Source organism: Salmo salar, chromosome 10 (genome assembly GCF_965601325.2).
Source record: "Salmo salar chromosome 10, fSalSal1, whole genome shotgun sequence".
Lineage (NCBI taxonomy): Eukaryota > Metazoa > Chordata > Actinopteri > Salmoniformes > Salmonidae > Salmo > Salmo salar.
The window spans coordinates 18,146,809-18,170,358 of record NC_138300.1 but is presented as its reverse complement, the minus strand read 5'-3'; the positions used below and the strand labels follow the sequence as shown (position 1 = coordinate 18,170,358).

Sequence of the window (23,550 nt, the reverse complement as noted above, 5' to 3'; positions counted from 1 at the left end):
TCATCTTATTAGATTAATTTGCATTAAAAGTTGGCTTGATAATGTCTGACAGGATGGTTATTGCTTGAAATACTATTCAAACACAAGCTCACCTTTATAGCTTGATCATGTTTGACAGAAAAATATACGCTGAAACGTAAAACTTTTTTTTTTTTTTTTAAAGTCATCTGGACCTCTTCTGCTTAGTACAGTGTCACATGTTATGTAAATATATGTTTATTTTTTACATGAAAATCAATACATGAATATACAAGGCATAGACAGTTAGTGCAGACTTGAACGACGTTGGCATGAAGATTGAGAAGGTAGTTAGAGAGGGAGGGGAACTAAAACTCAACACAGTAAATGAGTGCAAATAAATGTGAGGTCTGCTTTTTTTTTTGTATCATAGAAAACTAAATGCTGCAGACCTTGACTTAGAAATGTTGCAAATGCAGATTAGTATCGTATATAATAATGACATTTATGGAAAAATAACAATCTTATATTAACAATACAAATGAATAACGTATGCCATGATATAAATACATATATTTATGTAGACAGCGGCAGTATTCCAGTGGAGCTTTTTCAACGCTTATGTCCAGTAATGTTTGTTTTTCCATCTTGGTGGCCCATCACTCCGCAGCAGGCCATGTCTTTTGAGGACAAGTGGGGCTTCGAGACTTGTTTGTCCCCTGAAAGAAATATACCAAATGTTTTCAGAGTGATAGTAGTAAAACAGGGCAAAAACTAAAATATACAGTAAAAATACATAGAGCTATAAAGAATATGCTCTAGGGGTCACTACTGCTACACATGCCAAGACAAGATCTTTCAACTAGGCCAACATACCACACCCAAACACTGGAGTGTAGCCGAGGCGCTAATATTACACACTTGAAATTGCGCATGATACGGATATGTTGTGAGTGTGACCTATACTGGATTCAAGGCCGAACTGGCTGTTTGTCATATAAAAACCAGGCAGGTCCCTCGGCCTCAAAACCAGCGTCTGGGGAACTCACAGCTGCCTGGGCTTTGGTGTAGTTCATGTGGGCGTAGAGCAGCACAGCTGTGTCATTGTGAGAGGCCTCCAGGGCGATGGAAAGAGCATTACTGCCGTCCTAGAGAGGGAGAAAGACAAAAGGGACAGCAGGCGTTTGCTATAAACCCTCTGAGGTGGGACACAGATAAGATTCCCGCCCATTCACAGCCTCATCACAGTTTAGAAAGAATAAGAAGCTACAATATAGAACTGTTTCTTTACTGTATACAGTCAAGGTGAGGCGTGGGCTATCTTACACTGCAAGGGCCGGTGTGGGTACAGGCTTTTCTTCCAGGCAGCCAAGCAACACACTAACTAATCGTAGTTTATCAACATTTTGATTGATTTAAAAATCGGGTAGATTAATTGGTTTTGTTCTGGGTTGGCTGAAATCAAACCCTGCACCCACAGTGGCCCTTAAGGTTGCCCACCCCTGGTCTAGGTATTCAAACCAGCAAAGGGTTAACCCACATCTCTGTCTGCCTCAGAGTCCTGAAGAATTAGCTGTATCCAATTGTCACAAGGCTGAAAAAAACATGTTCCTAAATACTTTCCCAGCCCCTCTCAGTCTAGCTGTATCTTACTGAAACTCAATCCATGTGCTGCATGCCTAACTAATTTTGCCCCAGATGTGCTCTCTTAGATATATCAGTCTGGACTGGAGGTTCAAACTAGTCTGAGAAAAATCCACTGTAAAAAGTCATACTGTAGAAAAACACTGGTGTACAGATTATAAAAAGATTGTCTTATTGCCAATTTTAAAATTAGCATTCATTAAAAAAAAGAAACAAACAAGGATTTATAAAATAAATGTAATATGTTTTTGTATTCACTTCTTGGCTGTGTCGCAATAATCTAGTGGCTTCCTCCCCTGCATCTGCAGCACTGATGTTAAGACAGGACATATAAAACAATATGGCAAAAGCCTATCAGTACTTGCTTTGACCTGCCCCGGGCACAGCCAGAAGAGGACTGGCCCCCCCTCATAGCCTGGTTCCTCTCTAGGTTTCTTCCTAGGTTCTGGCCTTTCTAGGGAGTTTTTCCTAGCCACCGTGCTTCTACACCTGCATTGCATGATGTTTGGGGTTTTAGGCTGGGTTTCTGTACAGCACTTTGAGATATCAACTGATGTAAGAAGGGCTTTATAAATACATTTGATTAGTTCTTTCAGTTCAGCGTGAAATGGAAAAGAGGTAGAAGATGAGGAAAGTGGACAGAAAGAGGAAGCCAGGTAAGCATGTAAAGACACACCGAGTGTACAGGGCAAACAGCCGACAGACAGCAAAGGAACTCACATTGTCCACGATGGAGATGTCACAGCCCGGCTGATCCAGGAGCAACGAGACAATCTCGGCGCGGCCGTGCTCACTGGCGCACATGAGCGCCGTGGAGCCCTCGTCATCCTTCACGTTCACTTCAGCCCCGCAGTCCAGTAGCGCCCGCACCATCTCCTGCCGTCCATGGCTAACGGCTAACATCAGCGCTGTCTGGCCAGCCTAAACACAACGTAGCCCAGTTAGCATAGTGTTAGCGAGCACACACAAGCAGCATTGACTGAGGGGGATAGACTGGATTTGAAGTGATTTGAGAAGGACTTACCTGGCTGGCCTTGGCGTTGACGTTGCCCTGACTGAAGAGCTTCCTGACCACCACCATGTCATCCTCCTCCTTCACAGATGAGAGGGCCGCCAGCATGATAGCAGTGTAGCCTGCCTTGTTCTGCTTATCTACACAACACATGCCTGCACAGAGCACACCCACCCCATGGTGAAACCCCGGGGCATGGAAACTTCCTGACGATAAATAAATGGCATAACTAATGTGATTTTATGCCTGTAGTTAAACTATGAATACCAAACTTCTGAAGATTCATTATGATCATCAGAATCTCTTCACTAAGGTCATAAGCCCTGACCCTAACACAACTTTCCAGAGATAAGTGAACACTCCTCACGCCAACTAACCTGTGTCCAGCAGTAGCCCAACCACTGTGAAATTGGAGTGGGAGACGCTGTAGTGCAAGGCCGTGTTACCATTGCCATCGGTCATGTTGATGACGTGGGCCAGCAGGGCAGAGGAGACCTCAGTGAAGGCCATCAGGTAGTCTGAGACACGGGGCGGCTGGGCCATCTTTGCACTAGAGATGCGGAACCATTCCAGCTGCACAGTATGAGTGCTGGAGAGCTACAGTACAAGACAAGGGGCATGGAGGGAGGATGTGGGATAAGATCACTGATGGAATACAGCTACATAAAGGTTATCATACTAATATGATTATAAACACTTGGAACACCAGGAAGACATTTTATAACCATGCAGAGGTCTTGGTGATGTATTAAATGTTTATAATCGTTTTTAGTGTGGCATGAATTAGACTAAGGAGACTATGTCCGTGAAACCACTTCTTCAAGTTCTGGAACTTCAAAATACACTTGAGGGATTATGTGTGGATTGGAAAAAACAAACATGGTATTTGTTTCCAAAAATCAGGTATGAGCTAATTTTGAAAAGGAAATTCAAGATTTCCAGGATATAATAAAACAGAGGAATTAAAGAGGCATGCTGAAACATACCACTTCTTTACTCTTCAGTGTTTTGACATCATCATTCAGGTGGTTCTTCAGAATGAGAGAAGCCTCATGCATTTTTGCACTCAGCTCAAATCTAGGACAAGGGATTACTGCAATTAGACATGGAAGTTATCTATGGTAGTGACCGACTGGGATCTAACACTTGTGAGATGTAAGATGAGGCTCCTATATAACGTACTCAACTCATTTTTGTAAACATCTTGGCTATAATTCCATGTCAATAATATACACATGCATAGCTTCACAGATGATAATGTTGCAAAATAACTTTGGCTGTGGTAATTGAACGGTTTGATATGCTAATTAAGACCTGATTTGCTACCATTACACCCTTAGTATTTATGCTAACTTTAGCAAATTCAGGGCACCTAAAGGCTACAAACCAAAATAGAAGATTCAAATTTGACTACCAACAGACTTCTTTCAAGGAAAGCAAACTTTCAACAAATTCTGAAAACGTGTTATCTGCCAACAATGACAGTTCTATGAGCTGTAGTTGTAATCAAGCATACTTCTCTTTTACTGCATCTGGACTGTCCTCAGTGGCTCCAGTCCCTGCTGCTAAGGCCATATCATCACTATCGGTGTCATCCATATTAATGTTCCTCTCTTCATCGGAGGTCTCCTCCAGAGCTGCCTCTCCATCACTACTGTCCGAGCAATCATCCACTTCACTGCCGCCCGAGGAACTCCCCTCTTCCTCCTCTTCACTAGATGTCGACTCATACCTGAACAGAAGTACATGTCTAGCTAGTTAACATTGGTCATCCTTTTCTTCTAATATGCCCTGTGTATTATCAGTGTGATGGTAATATGTGCAGATTCTTGCTCATTCAATGATGACAAAGCACCGCTTACCCCCCGTTGAGAATGCCAACAAACTGCAAGCTCTTCTTGCCGCTGCAACGTGATTCACCGGAACTACTCCCATCCTTCTTCTTCATGATGGACTTCAGCATACCTGTGGCCACAACGGACTCTGTGAGTGACCCAACCAATATGCTACTACATTGAATTCAACAGTGCCTTTGGAAAGTATTCAGACCCCTTGACTTTTTCCACATTTTGTTAGGTTACAGCCTTATTCTAAAATATATAAAATTATAATTTACCCTCATCAATCTACACATAATAGCCCATAATGACAAAGCAAAAACAGTTTTTTTGCTCATTTATAAAAAAATGTAAACAGAAATTATACATTTACACAAGTATTCAGAGCCTTTACTCAGTACCCTTGGCAGCAATTACAGCCTCGAGTCTTCTTGGGTATTTTGCTACAAGCTTGGCACATCTATTTGGGGAGTTTCTCCCATTCTTCTCTGCAGATCCTCTCAAGCTCCGTCAGGTTGGATGGGGAGCGTTGCTGCACAGCTATTTTCAGGTCTCTCCAGAGATGTTCAATCGGGTTCAAGTCCGGGCTCTGGCTGGGCCACTCAAGGATATTCAGAGACTTGTCCCGTGTCATTTCGTATCTCATAGCAAAGGGTCTTAATACTTATGTAACATTTCAAAAAACCTGTTTTCACCTTGTCATTATGGGGTATTGTGTGTAGATTGCTGAGGATTTGTATTAATTTAAACACATTTTAGAATAAGGCTGTAACGCAACAAAATGTGGAAAAAGTCAAGGGGTCTAAAAACTTTCCGAAGGCACTGTATATTACTTTTACACCTGCTTTATTAGTGTAGGGGAATCATTCATCTTCAATAGGAAGAACTATTGTATAAGAATAAATACACTTGGCACTCACTTTCAACCATTGTTGGAGTTGTGGGTGTCCTGGGCGCCGTTTCCTCCTCTTCCTCTCCCTTTCCTTCAGCTAAACTGACCGTCTCCTCGCCAGGGGTGACCTTGTACTCCTCAATGGTCATCCGTCTCTTCTTCAGCGCAGTGACTGGAGCTTTCTGCTCTATAGTCTGATCCTCGTACAGATTTTCCCATTGACTTCCAGTGCTGACCAGTGCTACTGGGGTTGGTTCCTCTTCTGCAGGGCTCTCCACAGAGTCAGTCTGAGTGCTCTGGTCGTAATGTCCAGCTCTCAAATCCTCACCTACACAAGCGTCAACCACCTCAGGACAACAGGAGACTGCGACATGCTGTGAAGCTGGCGTGGATGTTGTAGAGGCTTCGGTCCCCACTTGGGCATGGGCTGAGTCTGGTTTGGCAAGGACCGCCTTCTCGGACGTTGCTTTGGATTTCCTCTCATCCTCCTGGGCTTTGAGCACCGCCAGGTCCTCGTCAGCCTGGCCGAGTCGCCCCTCCAGAGCCAAGATGGACTCCTGCTGGAACTTGATGGTGTCCTGTAGGGTGTCAATCTCCCTCTGGGCCTCACTGCTCAGCCCCAGCTGGGATTCCATCACCCAAACCGAGGCCTCCTCTGTCTCCACTCCAGCCTGCACCCACTCCTCGCGGAAGACCGGTGCCTCCGTGGCCACACCTTTCTCGCAGACGTCCACCTGAGGCGTGCCCTCCGAGGCATCCTTGGCACCTTGGCTGTAGTAGAAGACCCCGGCATCCAGCAACATGTCGTCCCCAACGGCCACAGACCTCTTCTCCACAACCTTCTCCAGAACCTTCTCAGAACGTGCTCCATCTTTCCCTGTCTTGCCTTCAAACTTCTCAGTCAGCTTTCTGAGGTCTCCTATTTTGCTTGGACTCTCGGGACTTCTGGGACTCTTGGGGGAAAAAGGAGGACGTTCCTGACTCTGTGTGCCTGCGTCCACCGTTGTGGTGTTAGTACTGCTCACTGCTGTTGTAGCCTGTTGTTGGGCCGCCAAGGTCTTCTTCTCCTGCAGTGCCAGTAGGAGCATGTCTTTCTCAGCCCGTAGGTTGGCCACCTCCCTCTCCAGCACTGGGACGCCCTTCACTCTCTCCTCCATCTCCTTCAGTTGCCTCAGGGCAGTGGCCATCTGCTCTCTCACAGTCTGCAACTGGTTGGGAGGCAGAGTAGCCATTCCGGTGCTAGAGGCCGGGGTGCTCCTACCGGATGAGTGGGGACTGGGTCTGGTCAGGCTACTCTGAGATAGGCTGGGGGCGGCAGACAAGAGGTGCAAGGGCTGGTCATCTACTGTGGCTGCTGCACTAGCTGGGGTAACATGAGTAGTCACAGCCCTGGGGTTTTGCTTTGGTGGGTCAGAGAGCTGGAAACAGGTGCCATTTTGGTGCTGGTGGCTCTGCTCCTGCTGCAGTCGCAGGCTGGTCTCCAGGAGGGTCCTCTCTACCCTGGGGTTACGTAGCGGAGGTGGTGGTGGCACTTTGGCGCCAGCAGAGAGGGGGAGGCTAAGGACAGACAGCGGGGACAGGGGTTGCCCTTCACTGGGAGCGGAGCCGATGCGATTCCGTGGTGGTGGAGGAGGGGGCACACGACCATCTTCGCTGGCGGGTGAGGAGAGGGACTCTGTTGAGGTCCAGCCGCTGGCTCTTCCCCCCACATTCGGGCTCCGCTGCGAGACTTTGACCCCCCGGGATGACCTGCGGGAGTTGACGGGTGCCCGGCGGACGTGGTGGCCGCTTTCTATCTCCTCCACATACTTGAGGAAGTCCAGGTCCAGCTGGAAGCCATACGGAGTTTGGACCGAATAAGAGCCCTGTTGATCCGCCTCTTCCTGACTGGAGAATAGAAACGGTGCGCCCAGATCTGCAGTCCACAGGAAACCATTACAACAACAGTTATCAAATCTCAAGTCCCAGACATTATCCATTGTTACCACATAATGACTTGATAAATACCAGCTGGAACTGAAATGCTTACCAGGCAACTTGGGGTTGACCTGCACAGACTGAGTCATGGTTGTGGACTGAGACCTTTCAGCAGAAGCCCCCAGAGAGTCTACTCACAACCTGATAAGAGAAGGGAAACACTGACTCAGATACCTGTGCACTGCATGTGTTTTACTGCGGCTACTGTACGCATGTATGCATTTTTCATGTGTTAGCCAGAGGTAAAGAGAGCATGACATTTGGTTAAGAAGTAAGGAGGCTTGTAGCCTAAAATTACATTATTCAGGACGTCGTAGCTTGACACTCTTCGCTTGATGGCGAAATTAACTGTAGCAAATCTTTCTCATTGAAGACAAAACCTTATAAACTACCCATAAAGCTCTTACTGTAAGGACACCTGAAGACCTTTATACGAGAGACTCTATTTAGCAATGTTCTTGAATCCACCCCTTGTTGAAGGGCAATTCCCTACATTGGTCTGGGGTGGGTTTTTCAAAGCCGTCACGGCTAAAGTAATATGTTAATTCTCACACGAGCCCAGAGTCACACCTCATTTTTTTACGAATGATGCTAATTCACATCCACAAGACAAACATCGATGTTATAACTGGTACTCTCTCATGGCTGTGCAGCTGGGTTGTGGAGAGAAATAATGTTGCGCTTTAGCTACGAATGCTTTGAGAAACCCACTCCCCAATGCTCCATTAGAGAGAAAGAGGCACTGTAGGTAACAAGGGGTTAATCCCAGGGTTTGTTTTTTTTCTTTGTCGGAGGTGTTGAAGTCAAGAAGGGGATTAACCATGACATCACCTATACCTCCAAGCAGTATGTCTGAAAGCCCTACACACGTTACAGATAAAAGCGAAGTTAAGTGGCCCAAAAACAAAAGCAACAGGAAACGATGAACAGAAGCCAATACAGACAAGCCAGATATTACATTAGGATCAGAAACCCAAACTATTGCTCGCAATCACAGAATTTGCCAACGGTTAAATTAACACGTTGTTCAAACAGGTTTTCTTAGTAATAAACTTTCATTACGTCAGCTGTCATGTTTTAAAACTGTTGTAGTGTTGCTAGTGTAGTATTTCTGATCGACAAATGTGTTGTATTGAAGTTAAGTTACCTCGGGCATACAGTCTGTGGAAGAATCATAAAGGTGTCTTGACGCTGGGCCAGGGAGTTCACTTTGGGTTGGTCTTCCTGGCTGTCAATCCAGTTCTGGGTCACCGTTCCTTAGCTCCACTGACAGGGAGAGGGGATGGATAGACGTCAGGGTCAGAGCAGAAACACACACGCACGCAGAGGCACACACACATACACGTACAGAGTTCACAGTTGTGGGGACACATTTCCATACACTGCTCGACTAAGAAAGAGAGATCGACAAAGGGTCAGAGCACCACCCACCCACCCACACACCTGTTTCCATATAGCCTTAAGCACATTCCACCACACAATTCCCTCTCACATCCTGCTAGCATGGACCAGGCTGGGACATGTTCAGATACTTGAGGGCTACAAGGTAGTTGTAATTACGTAGGATAAATTTAAAAAAACATCTCCAAAAACAAGGATTTTCTGACATCACTCATTGCCATTCAAAGAGAAGCTATGCACAAAATGTTGATACTGTGACAGCAAAGCCCAGCGTAGTCTACATTATTATTCCACAAAGTAAGGCGTCGGATTAAAATGATTGCGGCGGATAGTCCCTCCAGCCCTCCGCCTCACCAAAGCAAGCTTATCACAAGAGAATGGCATCCACAGACGATGTCTCACGCTAATGGCCAGCAAGTGGAGATTGGTCTGAGGGACTCTGGTTCATTTTCAGCCAGTCGGACATGTCTGCTGTCACTGCTTCATTCCCCCAGCCAGAGGAGAGACCCTGTCCCTCCTACACAGGGTTCTAGGGCCATAGAGCAAAGAGATTTTCCTGACCAGGCACAACTCTGGGCTCTACTTATAGTCTATAACTTGACTACTGGTCTGGAAATAGTCCTAGGCCTAGCCATAGCTAGGGCTGGGCGCTATGGCCCAAAAAAAGCATATCACAGTATTTATAAAATTTATGACGGTATTTTATGTTTTTTTTAATAATAAAAGTTCTACATTTGCTTTATGATTGGTGCGTGATCCTAGGGTGGCATCACACACATCCTAAGTGATTTCATGGGTCTCTCTCCATTCTGTTTTATACTGTTCAATTAGACTTTTCTACATTTATGCATTTCCTGCACTCGTTTGAGATCATTTCCACACTGCCACGTAGGGCTGCACGATATGGGCAAAAAAATGTAGGCCTTACTTAACCAAATGTTGCAATTGTGATTTGACTTGCGATTTAGATCAAAACACTTGGATGAACTGCTGGAATCATAGAAATAGAATGATTATTCTAATTCTATAGTTATTAGATAATAGTGGGCAATTTGAATACAGTATTTTTTGACATGACAATGACTCGTGTCAAAATGAAAATGCCAGGGAGAAGTTATTGTGATAGGGTTGGAACCAAAGGGTTGGAACCAAAGGGTTGGAACCAAAGGGTTGGAACCAAAGGGTTGGAACCAAAGGGTTGGAACCAAAGGGTTGGAACCAAAGGGTTGGTCTGTGTTTCCTTGGGGACCCTATAATCATTGGCTACATTAAATGTTCTCTTAGCTACTTCATGTAGCTAACATATTCAAGCTTCACCTATTCCTCTTTGATTTAGAAGATACTGTTGCACAAACAACATGCTCATTTAGGCTTACGCCATCACTGGTATCAGGCTGTATAGCTAGCTACGTTTGCTCTGACATTAGCCAGCTAACTAGCGATTAGCGGTTAATATGACTTAGCCACAACTTGCTAAGAAAATACAAACCAGCGGTTTGCAGTTGTAAGAAACACAAACTAATAGTGCAATTATAGAATGCTTGCCCTAGCACAATGGAGGGAACACAACATTCAGTCTAATTAGTCAAGGTGCATGCGCAGATTAGCTGAACACGAACATATCCCTACGGAATCTACGGCTGCACAGCCACTAGTTAAGAACAAGAAAATAATGAACAAGTGGTTATTAAGAGTACTTTAGTTATACTGAGTAAACTGGAAAACATTGATTTGTTTTGGAATATTTACTCAAAAATATCTGTTGTATAACTTCTTGTGGACAAGGTTTCCGTTCTAGGTTGCAGAAAGAATCTGTCTGTGCTTGGACTTCTGGAAATACAGTATCCCACTGGACGTGCCAAATTCCAAGTGCCTCAGATTTGCTCCAGATGCCAGCTCCTCAGATCAGAGGAGTGTAACATAAACACGTAGTCCCCATCCCACCCATTCCCTGCCTCACTACTCCTCACTTAGTGCCTCCAGCTCCCACTCAGCACAAATAGGCCAGTTCATTATGTTTTTTTCCAGGTCCTGATGACAGGCAACAAATTACAGGGCAACCCACACACTCACTCAGGGGGAGAAACCACATTCTGCTGCGCCCCCCATCCTCACCAGCAGTGAGCCACAGCCATGTCACACACACCGGCAGGAGTGAGCACACACAACAACAACAATTGCCAGTTACACACACACACACACACGTTCTGTGTTGTGGTAGCGATCTTATGTAGATCATGATCCCATAAACAACTGAAACTAATGTCTATGGCTGTAAGTCAAAACAAGGCAACAGTAAACATGTCCCATCCCCCCACCCCCTGGGACAAATGAGATATTGTCTGTGACTAACACGTTTCTGTTAATTACTACAGCTCCCACATTGGGCCAATCAGTGTCATTTTGTAAATGCCTTAAGGTAAGACACATCATCCACCCAAGTTGAATCAAAATCGTGCCAGTGCTGTCTGAGATATCACTTGTGATGAACGTACAGAGGGCGACAGATCCACAGTCCCCTCCCCGATTTCATTGTGAGGAACAACTAATAGCGGGCCTAGGTCTTAATTTTGTAAACCTGTCCCACTGTTAACGGACACACTGGATTACTCTACAAATTGAGGCCAAGTTACTATAAGCTAAGCAATGCAATTAACTGCACATATTTCAAATAGGTATTGAGGATTTCTGTAAAGATTTGTCTACCTTTTTTATTATTATTATTATTATTATTATTATTATTTTTTTACATAACGATTCTCTACTATTACAGTCATCAATGAGGCAGCCGTTTCCCCAGCATTCACCATAAATCTAACACTGAAGTCGACTTTTTCAGCACTGCTTTTCAACAGGAAATGTTCTGGTCGAGGGCTGCTGGCTACGTCGCATGAGCCATGTTTTGGAAAAGTAACCTCCTCCCTGCCACCACCTCCCTTTTCCCCTCAAAAGGAAGGGGAGGGTCTACAACAGGTCCAGCTGACAATAGAAAAAGCAAGGCATCTAGCTCAACAGATACATGATAGTCACTCCAGTTCAGCCCACACATATATTAACCCAGATTGGGTCTTCTTGGGCAAGGCCAAGACTATACCTTCATCCTTCCAGCCCGCCCCACCACAACCACAGGCTCATCTTTATCATCACACTGCTTAACATAAGAAAAGTCCCATTCAGAAAAGAGACACTCATAGGGTAGGGCCACACTCCCCCACTCCCTGTCTCTGTATGGCTCAGTTCAGCTGCTGGGATAAAATCTGCAGTTTCCTGAAGAGAATCAGGTCTGAGAACAGCCCCGGGGAGACCTATTGTCTCGCAGCAGGAACTCAGGGCCGCTCCGCTCCTGCCAGGAAGCCCATCGCTAAGGCCAAAAAGCTGCTTCCTGTGAGGCCAGAGGAAAAAGTCAGGTAGAAAACAAGTGAAAAGAGGAGCTGAACAAACACACTACGTCACTACCTCAGTGCGACACAATAACAAAAGACCAACACACAGGAACGCAAAACACATATCCACTACAGATCCTGTCCTTTTCCTGGCGTACAAGCATCCTATCCCATGACACCATGCAGAACATGCAATTAGAGCCAGGGATATACAACGTGTGTACACAGCATGAAGGCGAGAGCATGGGGAGTTTAAGGAAATAACCCCCTGATACCTGGAACTATACAGATGTTTACCTAGGCACTTTGGGCTGCACGCTTACCCGTAACTGTCTCGTAAATCGTGCATTGATGTCAATGAGGGGATTTCGAGATGCACATAAACACAATGCAGTCCCAAGTTAGATTAATATCTACTGTAAGAGCTGAAGCCTATCAATCTTGAATATGCATCTAGACTAGAACCCCATCTTTTAACTATCAACTTTGGTCTCAAACGTCACATGCATCCCATAAACCCCCCCCCCCCCCCGATTCTCATCCAAACACAATCAGTCACATTCAAGCCCCACAATGAGGCATTATGCCACGTCGGTGGTGATGCTGTTTTCTGAGGTCTCCTTGTTCAACCTCCCATTCCCCCCCCCCCCCCCTCACTCTCCCTTCCCACTGGGTTCAAAATGTCACAAAGTGAATAAAAAAAATAATAAAAATAATAAAAAACACCAGGCTTTGGGGAATTCTGTGGCTTTGGTTGGTGTTTGGGAGGCCAAATACAGTCTGACATGAACTATTTTACTTTTTCAAACTGTATATTTTCAAACTGTTATATTGTCAACAAGAAAACTGAGAACTTGGAATGGTCCAATAAATGATGCAATAAAAACATAAGACTAATGTCTCTAGAAATGATGATCTTCTTGACCCATTTGGCAAGCCAAGGAGCCGTCTCTTCCCATGCAGCATATCCTACATGCCCCAGCCCCATGAACAAACTGTCTTGCCCAGAAACAGTTCTTATGAATCTATTTTTCCCAATTATACAACTTTTCCATTGGTCACCATAGCAGTATGTTCCAGGTCTGATGCCTACAGCAGTCAGTCACATTGAATACCAGTAAATGGCTTTAGTGAGAACAGTGTTTCTCCTTGTTTTTTTTCTTAGATGGAGTGCAAGGCCCCGGAAGCCTTTCACTGTGATGAACGTAACTGAATGAAGCTAAGGACTTCAACGACAACAGCATAATGATACGCATTAAGTGTCTCCAAAAGTGGCTAAATTGTGTCTTCCTGTGAGAAGCAGCTGATTATACTTTGAGGAGGAATAAACTGCATCTCAAGGCACTGGATTCAATTAGTAAATAGCCTCTTTCCCTTAGACCTTGTTAGAGAATTAGGTATTTTTAGCACATTTTTCATTCAGCTTTTCTCTGTAGATAGTGTAGTAGGAACTCAATCTTATATCCAAGATGGATTCAATTGAATAGAGTTCCAGTGTAATGAAAGCCCATTAAGCAGTATGTTCCTACTCGTATCAATCAAATCTTCTCTCCAGGACAAGTCCTTTTTGAGATGCTGTGTCAATCTCCAAGTTGGCCAAGTGCAACTGGAGAAAGTGTACAAATGTTAGCCTGCATGTTTCTTCACAAACTTTAAATTTAACTTCTAACATTCTAAATCTTTCTTTAGAGGTACAAATGAAAAAACCCACTCCAATCAGAAAGAATGGCTGGATATTGAAAGTGGCAATTTCCATTTTCAAAGTAGGGGTACATGCTACTTATGGTTGAAGGCCTCTACTGTTAAGTGTGTAACCTAACACTTATAACGCTAATTGCTGACTTGAGAAACGCTAGAACTTTTTAAGAGAAATTAACCATTTACAGTTGAAGTCGGAAGTTTACATACACTTAGGTTGGAGTCATTAAAACTAGTTTTTCAACCACTCCACAACTTTCTTGTTAAAAAAAAAATAACTATAGTTTTGGCAAGTCGGTTAGGACATCTACTTTGTGCATGACACAAGTAATTTTTCCAACAATTGTTTAGAGAAAGATTATTTCACTATATCACAATTTCAGTGGGTCAGAAGTTTACATACACTAAGTTGACTGTGCCTTTAAACAGCTTGGAAAATTCCAGAAAATGATGCCATGGCATTAGAAGCTTCTGATAGGCTAATTGACATCATTTGAGTCAATTGGAGGTGTACCTGTGGATGTATTTCAAGGCTTACCTTCAAACTCAGTGACTCTTTGCTTGACATCATGGGAAAATCAAAAGAAATCAGCCAAGACCTCAGAAAATCAATTGTAGACATCCACAAGTCTGGTTCATCCTTGGGAGCAATTTCCAAACGCCTGAAGGTACCACATTCATCTGTACAAACAATAGTACGCAAGTATAAACACCATGATACCACGCAGTCGTCGTACTGTTTAGAAAGGAGACGCGTTCTGTCTCCTGGAGATGAACGTACTCTGGTGCGAAAAGTGCAATCCCAGATCAACAGCAAAGGACCTTGTGAAGATACTGGAGGAAACAGGTACAAAAGTATCTATATCCACAGTAAAACGAGTCCTATATCGACATAACCTGAAAGGCCGCTCAGCAAGGAAGAAGCCACTGCTACGAAACCGCCATAAAAAGCCAGACTACGGTTTGCAACTGCACATGGGGACAAAGATTTTACTTTTTGGAGAAATGTCCTCTGGTCTGATGAAACAAAAATTTAATTGTTTGGCCATAATGACCATCGTTACATTTGGAGGGAAAAGGGGGAGGCTTGCAAGCTGAAGAACACCATCCCAACCGTGAAGCATGGGGTGGCAGCATCATGTTGTGGGGGTGCTTTGCTGCAGGAGGGACTGGTGCACTTCACAAAATAGATGGCATCATGAGGATGGACAATTATGTGGATATATTGAAACAACATCTCAAGACATCAGTCAGGAAGTTAAAGCTTGGTCTCAAATGGGTCTTCCAAATGGACAATGACCCCAAGCATACTTCCAAAGTTGTGGCAAAATGGCTTAAGGACAACAAAGTCAAGGTATTGGAGTGGCCATCACAAAGCCCTGACCTCACTGCCATAGAAAATTTGTGGGCAGAACTGAAAAAGCATGTGCGAGCAAGGAGGCCTACATACCTGACTCAATTACACCAGCTCTGTCAGGAGGAATGGGCCAAAATTCTCCTAACTTATTGTGGGAAGCTTGTGGAAGGCTACCCAACATTTTTTTACCCGAGTTAAACAATTTAAAGGCAATGCTACCAAATACTAATTGAGTGTATGTAAACTTCTGGAATGTGATGAAAGAAATAAAAACTGAAATAAATATTTATATTATTCTGACATTTCACATTATTAAAATAAAGTGGTGATCCTAACTGACCTAAGACAGGGCATTTTTACTAGGATAAAATGTCAGGAATTGTGAAAAACTGAGTTTAAATGTATTTGGCTAAGGTGTATGTAAACTTCCCACTTCAACTGTAGATCACCAGGCTTTAGAGCCACGGTTGGTGACAGTGATTACAACCAAGAACTATGTTAGATACTTTGGCTGTGAACGAGACTGTTTTCTGACAGGGGAGAGCATGGGGCAGAAAGTAATTGCCAAGGTCATTCAGAAAGTGACATTTCTGTTCAGAATAGCCACATTTCTAGATAAAGGGACCTTGAAAACACTTTCAGCAGCGTTAGTGCTGCCCATGCATGCACTACCTCGTACAGTAGCTCCCCTAACTTCATCAAGAACAAGCTACAGACAGCTCAGAATAAAATGTCAAGGGTCATTCTGAATCTTAGCCCTGTTGGCCTTTCAACTCTGTGAAATACAGTGGCTATCAGTTGATAAAGAGTCATTCAGCTGCAGCTGGGATTGGCCCATAAAAGCATGTATGGTACAGTCCCTCAGTATCTAAAGAACTCTCTCATTCCTACGCCACAAGATTTTGTGCTGTCGGTACTGGCCAGAACACATTTACATATGGCAGTAGTAGAGTGGAACAAACTCGCAGCTGAGATAAAAACTATTTCTGCCAGTCTTACGTTCAAACACTCCAGCAAGGCTTGGTTAATGTTGAGATAGCCTCCTGGCCAAGTGTAAAGCTACTCTGCACTAGTGGAGTAATTTGCTAGATGTGTATATTTAGCTTATTTTTTTGTATACATCTAAATATGTGGACATTGTATGTATGACAGAGTGCCGATGTCACTTGTTTTGCCCTGCAGCCACTTGCCTACCAATAGAGGATATTAATGGTCTTTGACTTTGTCTATATAATCTTGTGCAATTTTGAAACAGATATTGGTTGCCTGGTGTGGTTTCTTTATGTATTTTAAAATTGTCAAATCAAGGGATTTTGGGAAAGCCTTTCCACCTACCAGCAGACGGTTATCATTAGCATTATCGCTAACGGCTACACAACGTATAGACGAGACATATGCCCCTGCACATTGACTCGGTACCGGTACCTCCAGTATATCACCTTGTATTGTTACTCTTAAATTATTATTTTTACTTCAGTTTATTTAGTAAATACTTTCTTAACACCTATTTTTTCTTAAACTGCATTAAGGGCTTGTAAGTAAGCATTTCACTGTAAGGTCTACACCTTTGGCACATGTGACAAATAACATTTGAGGCATTCCTGTGCCGTTTTAGAAAGTTGCAGGAAAATATGAATCACTGATCTATTTTGTTCATGTCTTATGATTAACGTGGACAAATGTAATTCATTTTCTAATAAGTTCAATACATTTTTGAATAATGTCCGAGAGATTTACATGGTTATCAAAACGTCACGCCAGGGTAAGCCTACACGAAACACAGCCCTTATTTTAAGTGTTTGTAAAATCCCCTATGGGAAAAATGTATGGTGAAAAAAAACGACTGGAACCATTTCCCTGTTTGACCACTAGGTTTTATGGGTATTATGACCTCTCCACTGAGGGGTTCTATATCAGACTCCATTCTATGCGGCACATGATCTGCAGGCTTGAACATGGTGAGACTGTAGACTCCTAAATTGATTTAGGCAATTTTACAGCAAACTAACTACTTCATATCCTGATATTGACTTTGGTATTATTGTGTGTAGCTATGTTTGCTAGCTAGCCAGCTCATAGAGAACGCATTGCATTGTGGGTTTTGTAGTAGACTTGAGCTGCAACAGATTTCCAACAGGATTTTCACATGTAGTTACCAACCTTTTTATAATGACAAAATTAAACATTTGTTCACAAAAAAATATTGTTCCCACATATTCGTGTTATTTAACACTGTAAATTATAAGAATTAGTGGTTTGGGGTGGATTTTTTTTTTTTACGGTTGGTGAAAAAGTGACTATGATTTTGTGTTGTACTTAGTCAACTGAAAATGTGCTTATAGTTTTGAAACAACTGATTTTTTGATTATCTGTTATGAGTTTTGTACTAGGAGTTATGAAAACGTACTACACACACACACACACACACACACACACTTGTAAAAATTCCACCAACGTGGTTTTTTTTTAAAAGAAAGCCTGACAGGTCTACCGATGAGTGCAGGTTGCCCTAACAGAGCAAATAAAAATCTGGGAGACTCAAATTAGTATGATAGGTAAAGTTTGGTATTTGTATTTTTAACCACTGCGACCTGGCCAAGAAAGCAAAGTAGTGCGACAAAAACAACACAGTTACACATGGGATAAATAAAAGTACAGTCAATAACACAATAGAAAAATCTGTATACAGTGTGTGCAAATGAAGTAAAGAGGTAAGGCAATAAATAGGCCAATAGTGGTAAAGTAATTACAATTTAGCAATTTACACTGGAGTGATATGTGCAGATGAGGATGTGCAAGTAGAAATACTGGTGTGCAAAAGAGCAGAAAAACAAAAACAAATATGGGGATGAGGTAGGTAGTTGGTTGGATGGGCTATTTACAAATGGGCTGGGTACAGCGATTGGTAAGCTGCTCTGACAGCTGACGCTTAAGTTAGTGAGGGAGATATAGGTCTCCAACTTCAGTTATTTTTGCAATTCGTTCCAGTCATTGGCAGCAAAGAACTAGAAGGAAAGGCGGCCAAAGCAGGTGTTGGCTTTGGGGATGACCAGTGAAATATACCTGCTGGAGCGGGTGCTACGGGTGAGTGGTGCTATGGTGACCAGTGAGGTGAGATAAGGCGGAGCGATACCTAGCAAAGACTTATAGATGACCTGTAGCCAGTGGGTTTGGCGACGAATATGTAGCGAGGACCAGCCAACGAGAGCATACAGGTCGCAGTGGTGGGTGGTATATGGGGCTTTGGTAACAAAACGTATGGCACTGTGATAGCAAATTGGATGCAGTCTGAGTAGAGTGTTGGAGGCTAGTTTGTAAATGACGTCGCCGAAGTCAAGGATCGGTAGGATAGTCAGTTTTACGAGGGTAAGTTTGGCAGCATGAGTGAAGGAGGCTTTGTTGCGAAATAGGAAGCTGATTCTAGATTTAGTTTTGGATTGGAGATGCTTAATATGAGTCTGGAAGGAGAGTTTACCAACCAGACACCTAGGTATTTATAGTTGTCCACATATTCTAAGTCAGAACCGTCCAGAGTAGTGATGCCAGTCCGGCGGGCAGGTAGCGATCGGTTGAAGAGCATGCATTTCGTTTTACTAGCATTTAAGAGCAGTTGGAGGCCACGGAAGGAGTGTTGTATGGCGTTGAAGCTCGTTTGGAGGTTTGTTAACACAGTGTCCAAAGAAGGGCCAGATGTATACAGAATGGTGTCGTCTGCGTAGAGGTGGATCAAAGAGAGTCACCCGCAGCAAGAGCGACATCATTGATATATACAGAGAAAAGAGTTGGCCCGAGAATTTAACCCTGTGGCACCCCCATAGAGACTGCCAGAGGTCCGGACAACAGGCCCTCCGATTGGTATGTATTAATATGTGGATGTCCATCATCCATGTCGTATGATATTTTTTACGAACTCCAATTTGTATGCTATGAATTGCAATTCGTACAATATATTACAAATTTGCAATACATATGATACAGATTCCAATTTGTTATTGCTAAACCTAGCTACGTGGCTAATGCTAACATTAGCTAGGTGGCTAACGTTAGATAGGTTAAAGCAACTGTTAGCTAACATGCTAAGTAGTTGAAAAGTTGCTAATTAACTAAAATGCTGAAGTTATCCATGAGATTCGAAAACACAACCTTTGGGTTGCTAGACATTCTGTCTTATGTAACCATACCAAAAGTGTAACATATACTAATTTGAGCGTCCCAGATTTTCATTTACTACGTTGCGTCTAGTCTGAGACCAGCCTGCATAGTGATAGTTCTCAACATGTGAACTCAAGATGAACTCATATGCAAGTTGCAAAACAATGATTCCGTGGCTGTCAAGTGAGATAGAATGGACTGGGGCATCCGACTGGCAATAAGCCAGCTTAAAGCATAGAATCACATGACAGACAACATGGGGATGGTTAGCAATCAAGTGGATGAATTACAGTCTGGACCAGCCATGTCTGGAGCACAACTCAATCCACTATACGAGAATCAATTGTTATCACAACAAGCCAATTCCACAAAGCTGTAGTCATATAAGCCCTGTTCATCCCTGGTGCTAACATGCGTACTTTGTTCTGATGTTGTCCACATCCTGATTGTGCCCACTTTTGTAGACAGGTGTAGATGATCAAAAGACACATCGTGATCTGATTGTGAGCAGATCTTCCTGACCGCCTACAGAGGTTGTCAGGCACGTATTGTGTCTGGATCAGCGGAGTCTCGTCCTCAGAGGAAGGGGAGGACCATAATCAGTGAATTTCATCAAAATAAAAATGGTAAACCATTTTAAAAGTTATCCTTTTTAGATAAAACTATACTAAATATAATCACATCACCAAATAATTGATTAAAACACTATTTTGCAAAGAAGGTCGACAGTAGACTCAACAGCACTCGGAGGACAGCTAGCGTCCGTCCTCCTCTGGGGACATTAACTTCAACACAAAACCTAGGAGGCTCATGGTTCTCCCCCCTTAAATAGACTTACACAGCAATTATGACAACTTCCGGAGGACTTCCTCCAACCTATCAAAGCTCTTGCAGCATGAACTGACATGTTGTCCACCCAATCAGAGGATCAAATAATTAATCTAGTACTGAAAGCATAAGCTACAGCTAGCTAGCTAGCATTGCAGCCTACTTAAACACCCTGCTCAAACAGAGGGATGCTATGTTAGCTAGCTGGCTATGACTATCCAACACAACACTGGAACTTCCAAGTCAAGGTAAACTTTTGGTTTTACAAATGAATTGCCACCGGGCCCGCCAGTGTAACTGCTTACTTACTGTACACTGTAACATTACTGTATGATTGTAGAGGGTTCACTAATGCGTTAGTTCTGTTAGCTATGCTGACTATGACGTTACTTTAGATAATATGGTGACAACGATGTAGGCTGTGTGTAGTTTTTCACCTGGTCACATACAGCTGATGTGTTGTGCATTGAAGTCCACAAGCGAAGGGATGAGGTGAGAGGAGGAGAGCGCACAGAAGGACTACAACGTGGCTGTGTGTTTATGCGTGATCAGGGCGGGAGATTAATTACGCCCGCTTCTGTTAAAAAACGTTTATTAACATGTAAGCAAACGGAACAAAACGGGGATAAACATACTTGAATTTGTCCAATAGAAACTCTCCTTTGCAACTGTTGGACTAATTATTACATACTATATCAGCTAGATGCAGGCAAGAGTGTGCAAGGAGGTATTGAGTGTCACTGTCTGTCCATGTTTCACTGTCTGTTACCTCAAATGTGTCTCTCGACCTGTGTGGACCTACGTTGTAAACTTTCATTCATAGGCTAGGTTGTAGCAACCTCATGATGGGTATAGGGAAAATTTGAGTATCATGTAGTAGCTTAAACCGATCGCTGTTACATTGAACTGGGTGAATGGAATATGAATGACAGTCATCTAATAAGCTGTAATAGAAATAAGGCCATGCTTATGAAAGAAAATCATCCTCCCTCATCTTAAACGGCACTGATCGCCACTGGTCTGGATATCTCACAAGTGTAGACGGAGTTGGGCTGTCAAACCATTTAAATCATCAGTATCCTGCCCTCTAAAGTCATTGACAGGTGGGCCATTGACCATAATCGTTTTAAAATGAATCGATTCATATTATTTTGAAACAAAATCTGTCAAATAGTTTGCATACAGAGGGACCACAACATCTGGTCACAATGCCAACACAGTTAAAGACACATTTTAATGCCAAGTTTAGTCATGACAAATCTTGATCCGATTGGATCATCTTAAATCGGATGGTGGCAACCACATGTTAGCATCAAGTATAAATAGGGCTTTAGTCATCCCCATACCATAATATGATTATGTGTGTTATTGAGGCAGAACACTACTTCCTTGTCCTCCAGAGTGAAGAAAAGCTACTGACAGCACCACAGACTTCTTAATGGGGTGATATGAACAGGGGTAAGGAGTATTCCACTGACAATGGGGTATTTTCATACCATGTCATGTCCTATTGTTTGATGATAACTATGTTTCGCTAACACTCCAAATATTTTTTCCTTGGGGGAAAAAAAAAGGATTTTGATATCCTGAGTGGATTCGAATCTCAAGTGTTTTTCCTTGTCTAAATCTAATGTCACTAATCAACAGACATCCACATAACACCTTCATAACTCCATGGTATGCATTCAGTAGCCTATAAATCGCAAAGGAATATCTAATTGAACAGTTATCTTGCATGGGTTGTCAATTCTTCTAATCTATGGACTAAACTAACTCAAACGATGTATAATTAATTTTAGTTCAATTTAAACAGCTGTTGTTGGACTAGCCCAGTTTTGTTCAACTGGGGCTATTGGTAGACATTATGATAGGCTACAGTCTTTATGCGCAAATATTATATAAATTATGGCTGTCCATGTGCTGTCTCTGAAGAGTGAGCAAAATAAATGCACCACGTTATGACGTACGCAAATACAACAGTATGAAGTTGATGTTTTAACTCTGACAGATATGGAACGCCGTTTGGGTCTTTGCGTGTCATATGGTTCGGCTACAGCTTTTTCAGAATACAGTTGGTTACAGAAACACTTGTCGCAGTGATATGATGAGCTTCGTATGGGTTGGGAACACCCAAAAGTGTATTTTCTGCTGACTAATTTCAAAACACTAAATCAAAGTTGTACACTATGTTACTACGTAATAGACGAGATCGAAATCAATCAAGGCATGGTTCAATACGGTTGACACAGCGGCAACTTTACCTGTAGGCTACCATTTGCTTTACGCAAAGTTGATCCCCTTGATAGACTATTATTCGAGTAATAAGTAGTGCATGTAAGTTATATGTATCAAGGAAATTAGTTTGTCTTACCTTTCAGATGTTCTATGGCTTTCTTTCAACGTTCAATCTAACTTCTGATGGCATTCCCGGGATAAGTTAATAAACTTAGGAAGACAGGAAAACATGCCACCCTTACGTTTTCTCACTCTTCAAAAGGGCTGGATCAATGATAGACAGGGGAATCATCCAATCGGTGCTAGGGGATGTGTGACCAATAAAAGTAGTAGGAGACAGAAAGGGTTGGAAGTGACTAGTGGCAGACTTCCTGCTTATCATACCCTCTCATGTCCATAGTCATAATATAAAGCCTTTTTGATCATGTTTCTTAATACAAAATAGAAATACACTTTGCATATCTTATAAACATATCTAAAAATACTTATTTAGAGTCAGAATTGAGCAACAACAACAACAAAAAATCACGTTAATCTATTGTCAGATGTAAATGTAGAAACATGTTATTATTTAGAAAAATAAGAACATAAACTATTGTTTTGCCAACAGATCTTCTTTATACTTTTTTCATAAACATTTTTGAAAGTTTCACTACCACTTGAATTAATAAATGTAACGTTAGTCTATGAAGTGTAAAATATACTTTATTTATTTGAAAAAAGAAGTGTTCATCATTTCCCTTCAAGCTATTTGATGCATAGTGGAATGTTTTGGTATTAAGTTAGCTTGTGGTAACGGTATGTAAAAAAATATGAATAATATACAGTTATCTGGTCAAATACCAATGTACTGTATATCAGAACAAATTGGACAGCCTGCATAGGAAAGGATATTGCTTTGATTTTCCATGAAAAGGATGTCCTGATGTCTTATATGTTCTGTTCAATAGCTATATCTATTTAGAACAATCATGCCTCCACAATAAAGAATAAATCACTGAACAGTAAGGTTTTGTTGCTATGAATTATTTTGCATGATATTTTTATTCCATGTGATTCAATAGCGTTAAATTCAAAGCGTTCATAGGACATCTGCTCTATTACAAGTCATTTCATGGTGACTGAAATAGGACATTGAATCTGAACCGGGAAACTCTACTGTCCTGCAAAAAACT

At 42.6% G+C, this 23,550-nt stretch overlaps 1 protein-coding gene across 1 annotated transcript; it reads right to left on the bottom strand.

The window, feature by feature from the left end:
* Positions 1 to 200: 200 nt before the first annotated feature.
* On the bottom strand, positions 201 to 22,667 carry LOC106613650 (KN motif and ankyrin repeat domain-containing protein 3). The gene is made up of 12 exons (XM_014216138.3): positions 22,512 to 22,667; positions 8,469 to 8,587; positions 7,374 to 7,462; positions 5,373 to 7,259; positions 4,477 to 4,579; positions 4,131 to 4,346; positions 3,601 to 3,691; positions 2,992 to 3,211; positions 2,627 to 2,769; positions 2,323 to 2,523; positions 1,008 to 1,106; positions 201 to 677 (listed from the first exon to the last, which is right to left on the bottom strand). Exons 3-12 carry the CDS (start codon positions 7,408 to 7,410, stop codon positions 618 to 620), a joined length of 3,057 nt encoding a protein of 1,018 aa, XP_014071613.3. The 5' UTR covers positions 7,411 to 7,462; positions 8,469 to 8,587; positions 22,512 to 22,667; the 3' UTR covers positions 201 to 617.
* Between the last annotated feature and the right edge of the window lie 883 nt (positions 22,668 to 23,550).

Excerpts from the sequence above, each read along its gene's own strand:
- LOC106613650 (XM_014216138.3), bottom strand. The coding sequence starts at position 7,410 with ATGACTCAGTCTGTGCAGGTCAACCCCAAGTTGCCTG. Across the intron at positions 3,692-4,130 it reads CCAGATGCAGTAAAAGAGAA|ATTTGAGCTGAGTGCAAAAA; the intron begins GTATGCTTGATT and ends CCCTTGTCCTAG. Across the intron at positions 2,524-2,626 it reads TCAACGCCAAGGCCAGCCAG|GCTGGCCAGACAGCGCTGAT; the intron begins GTAAGTCCTTCT and ends CGTTGTGTTTAG.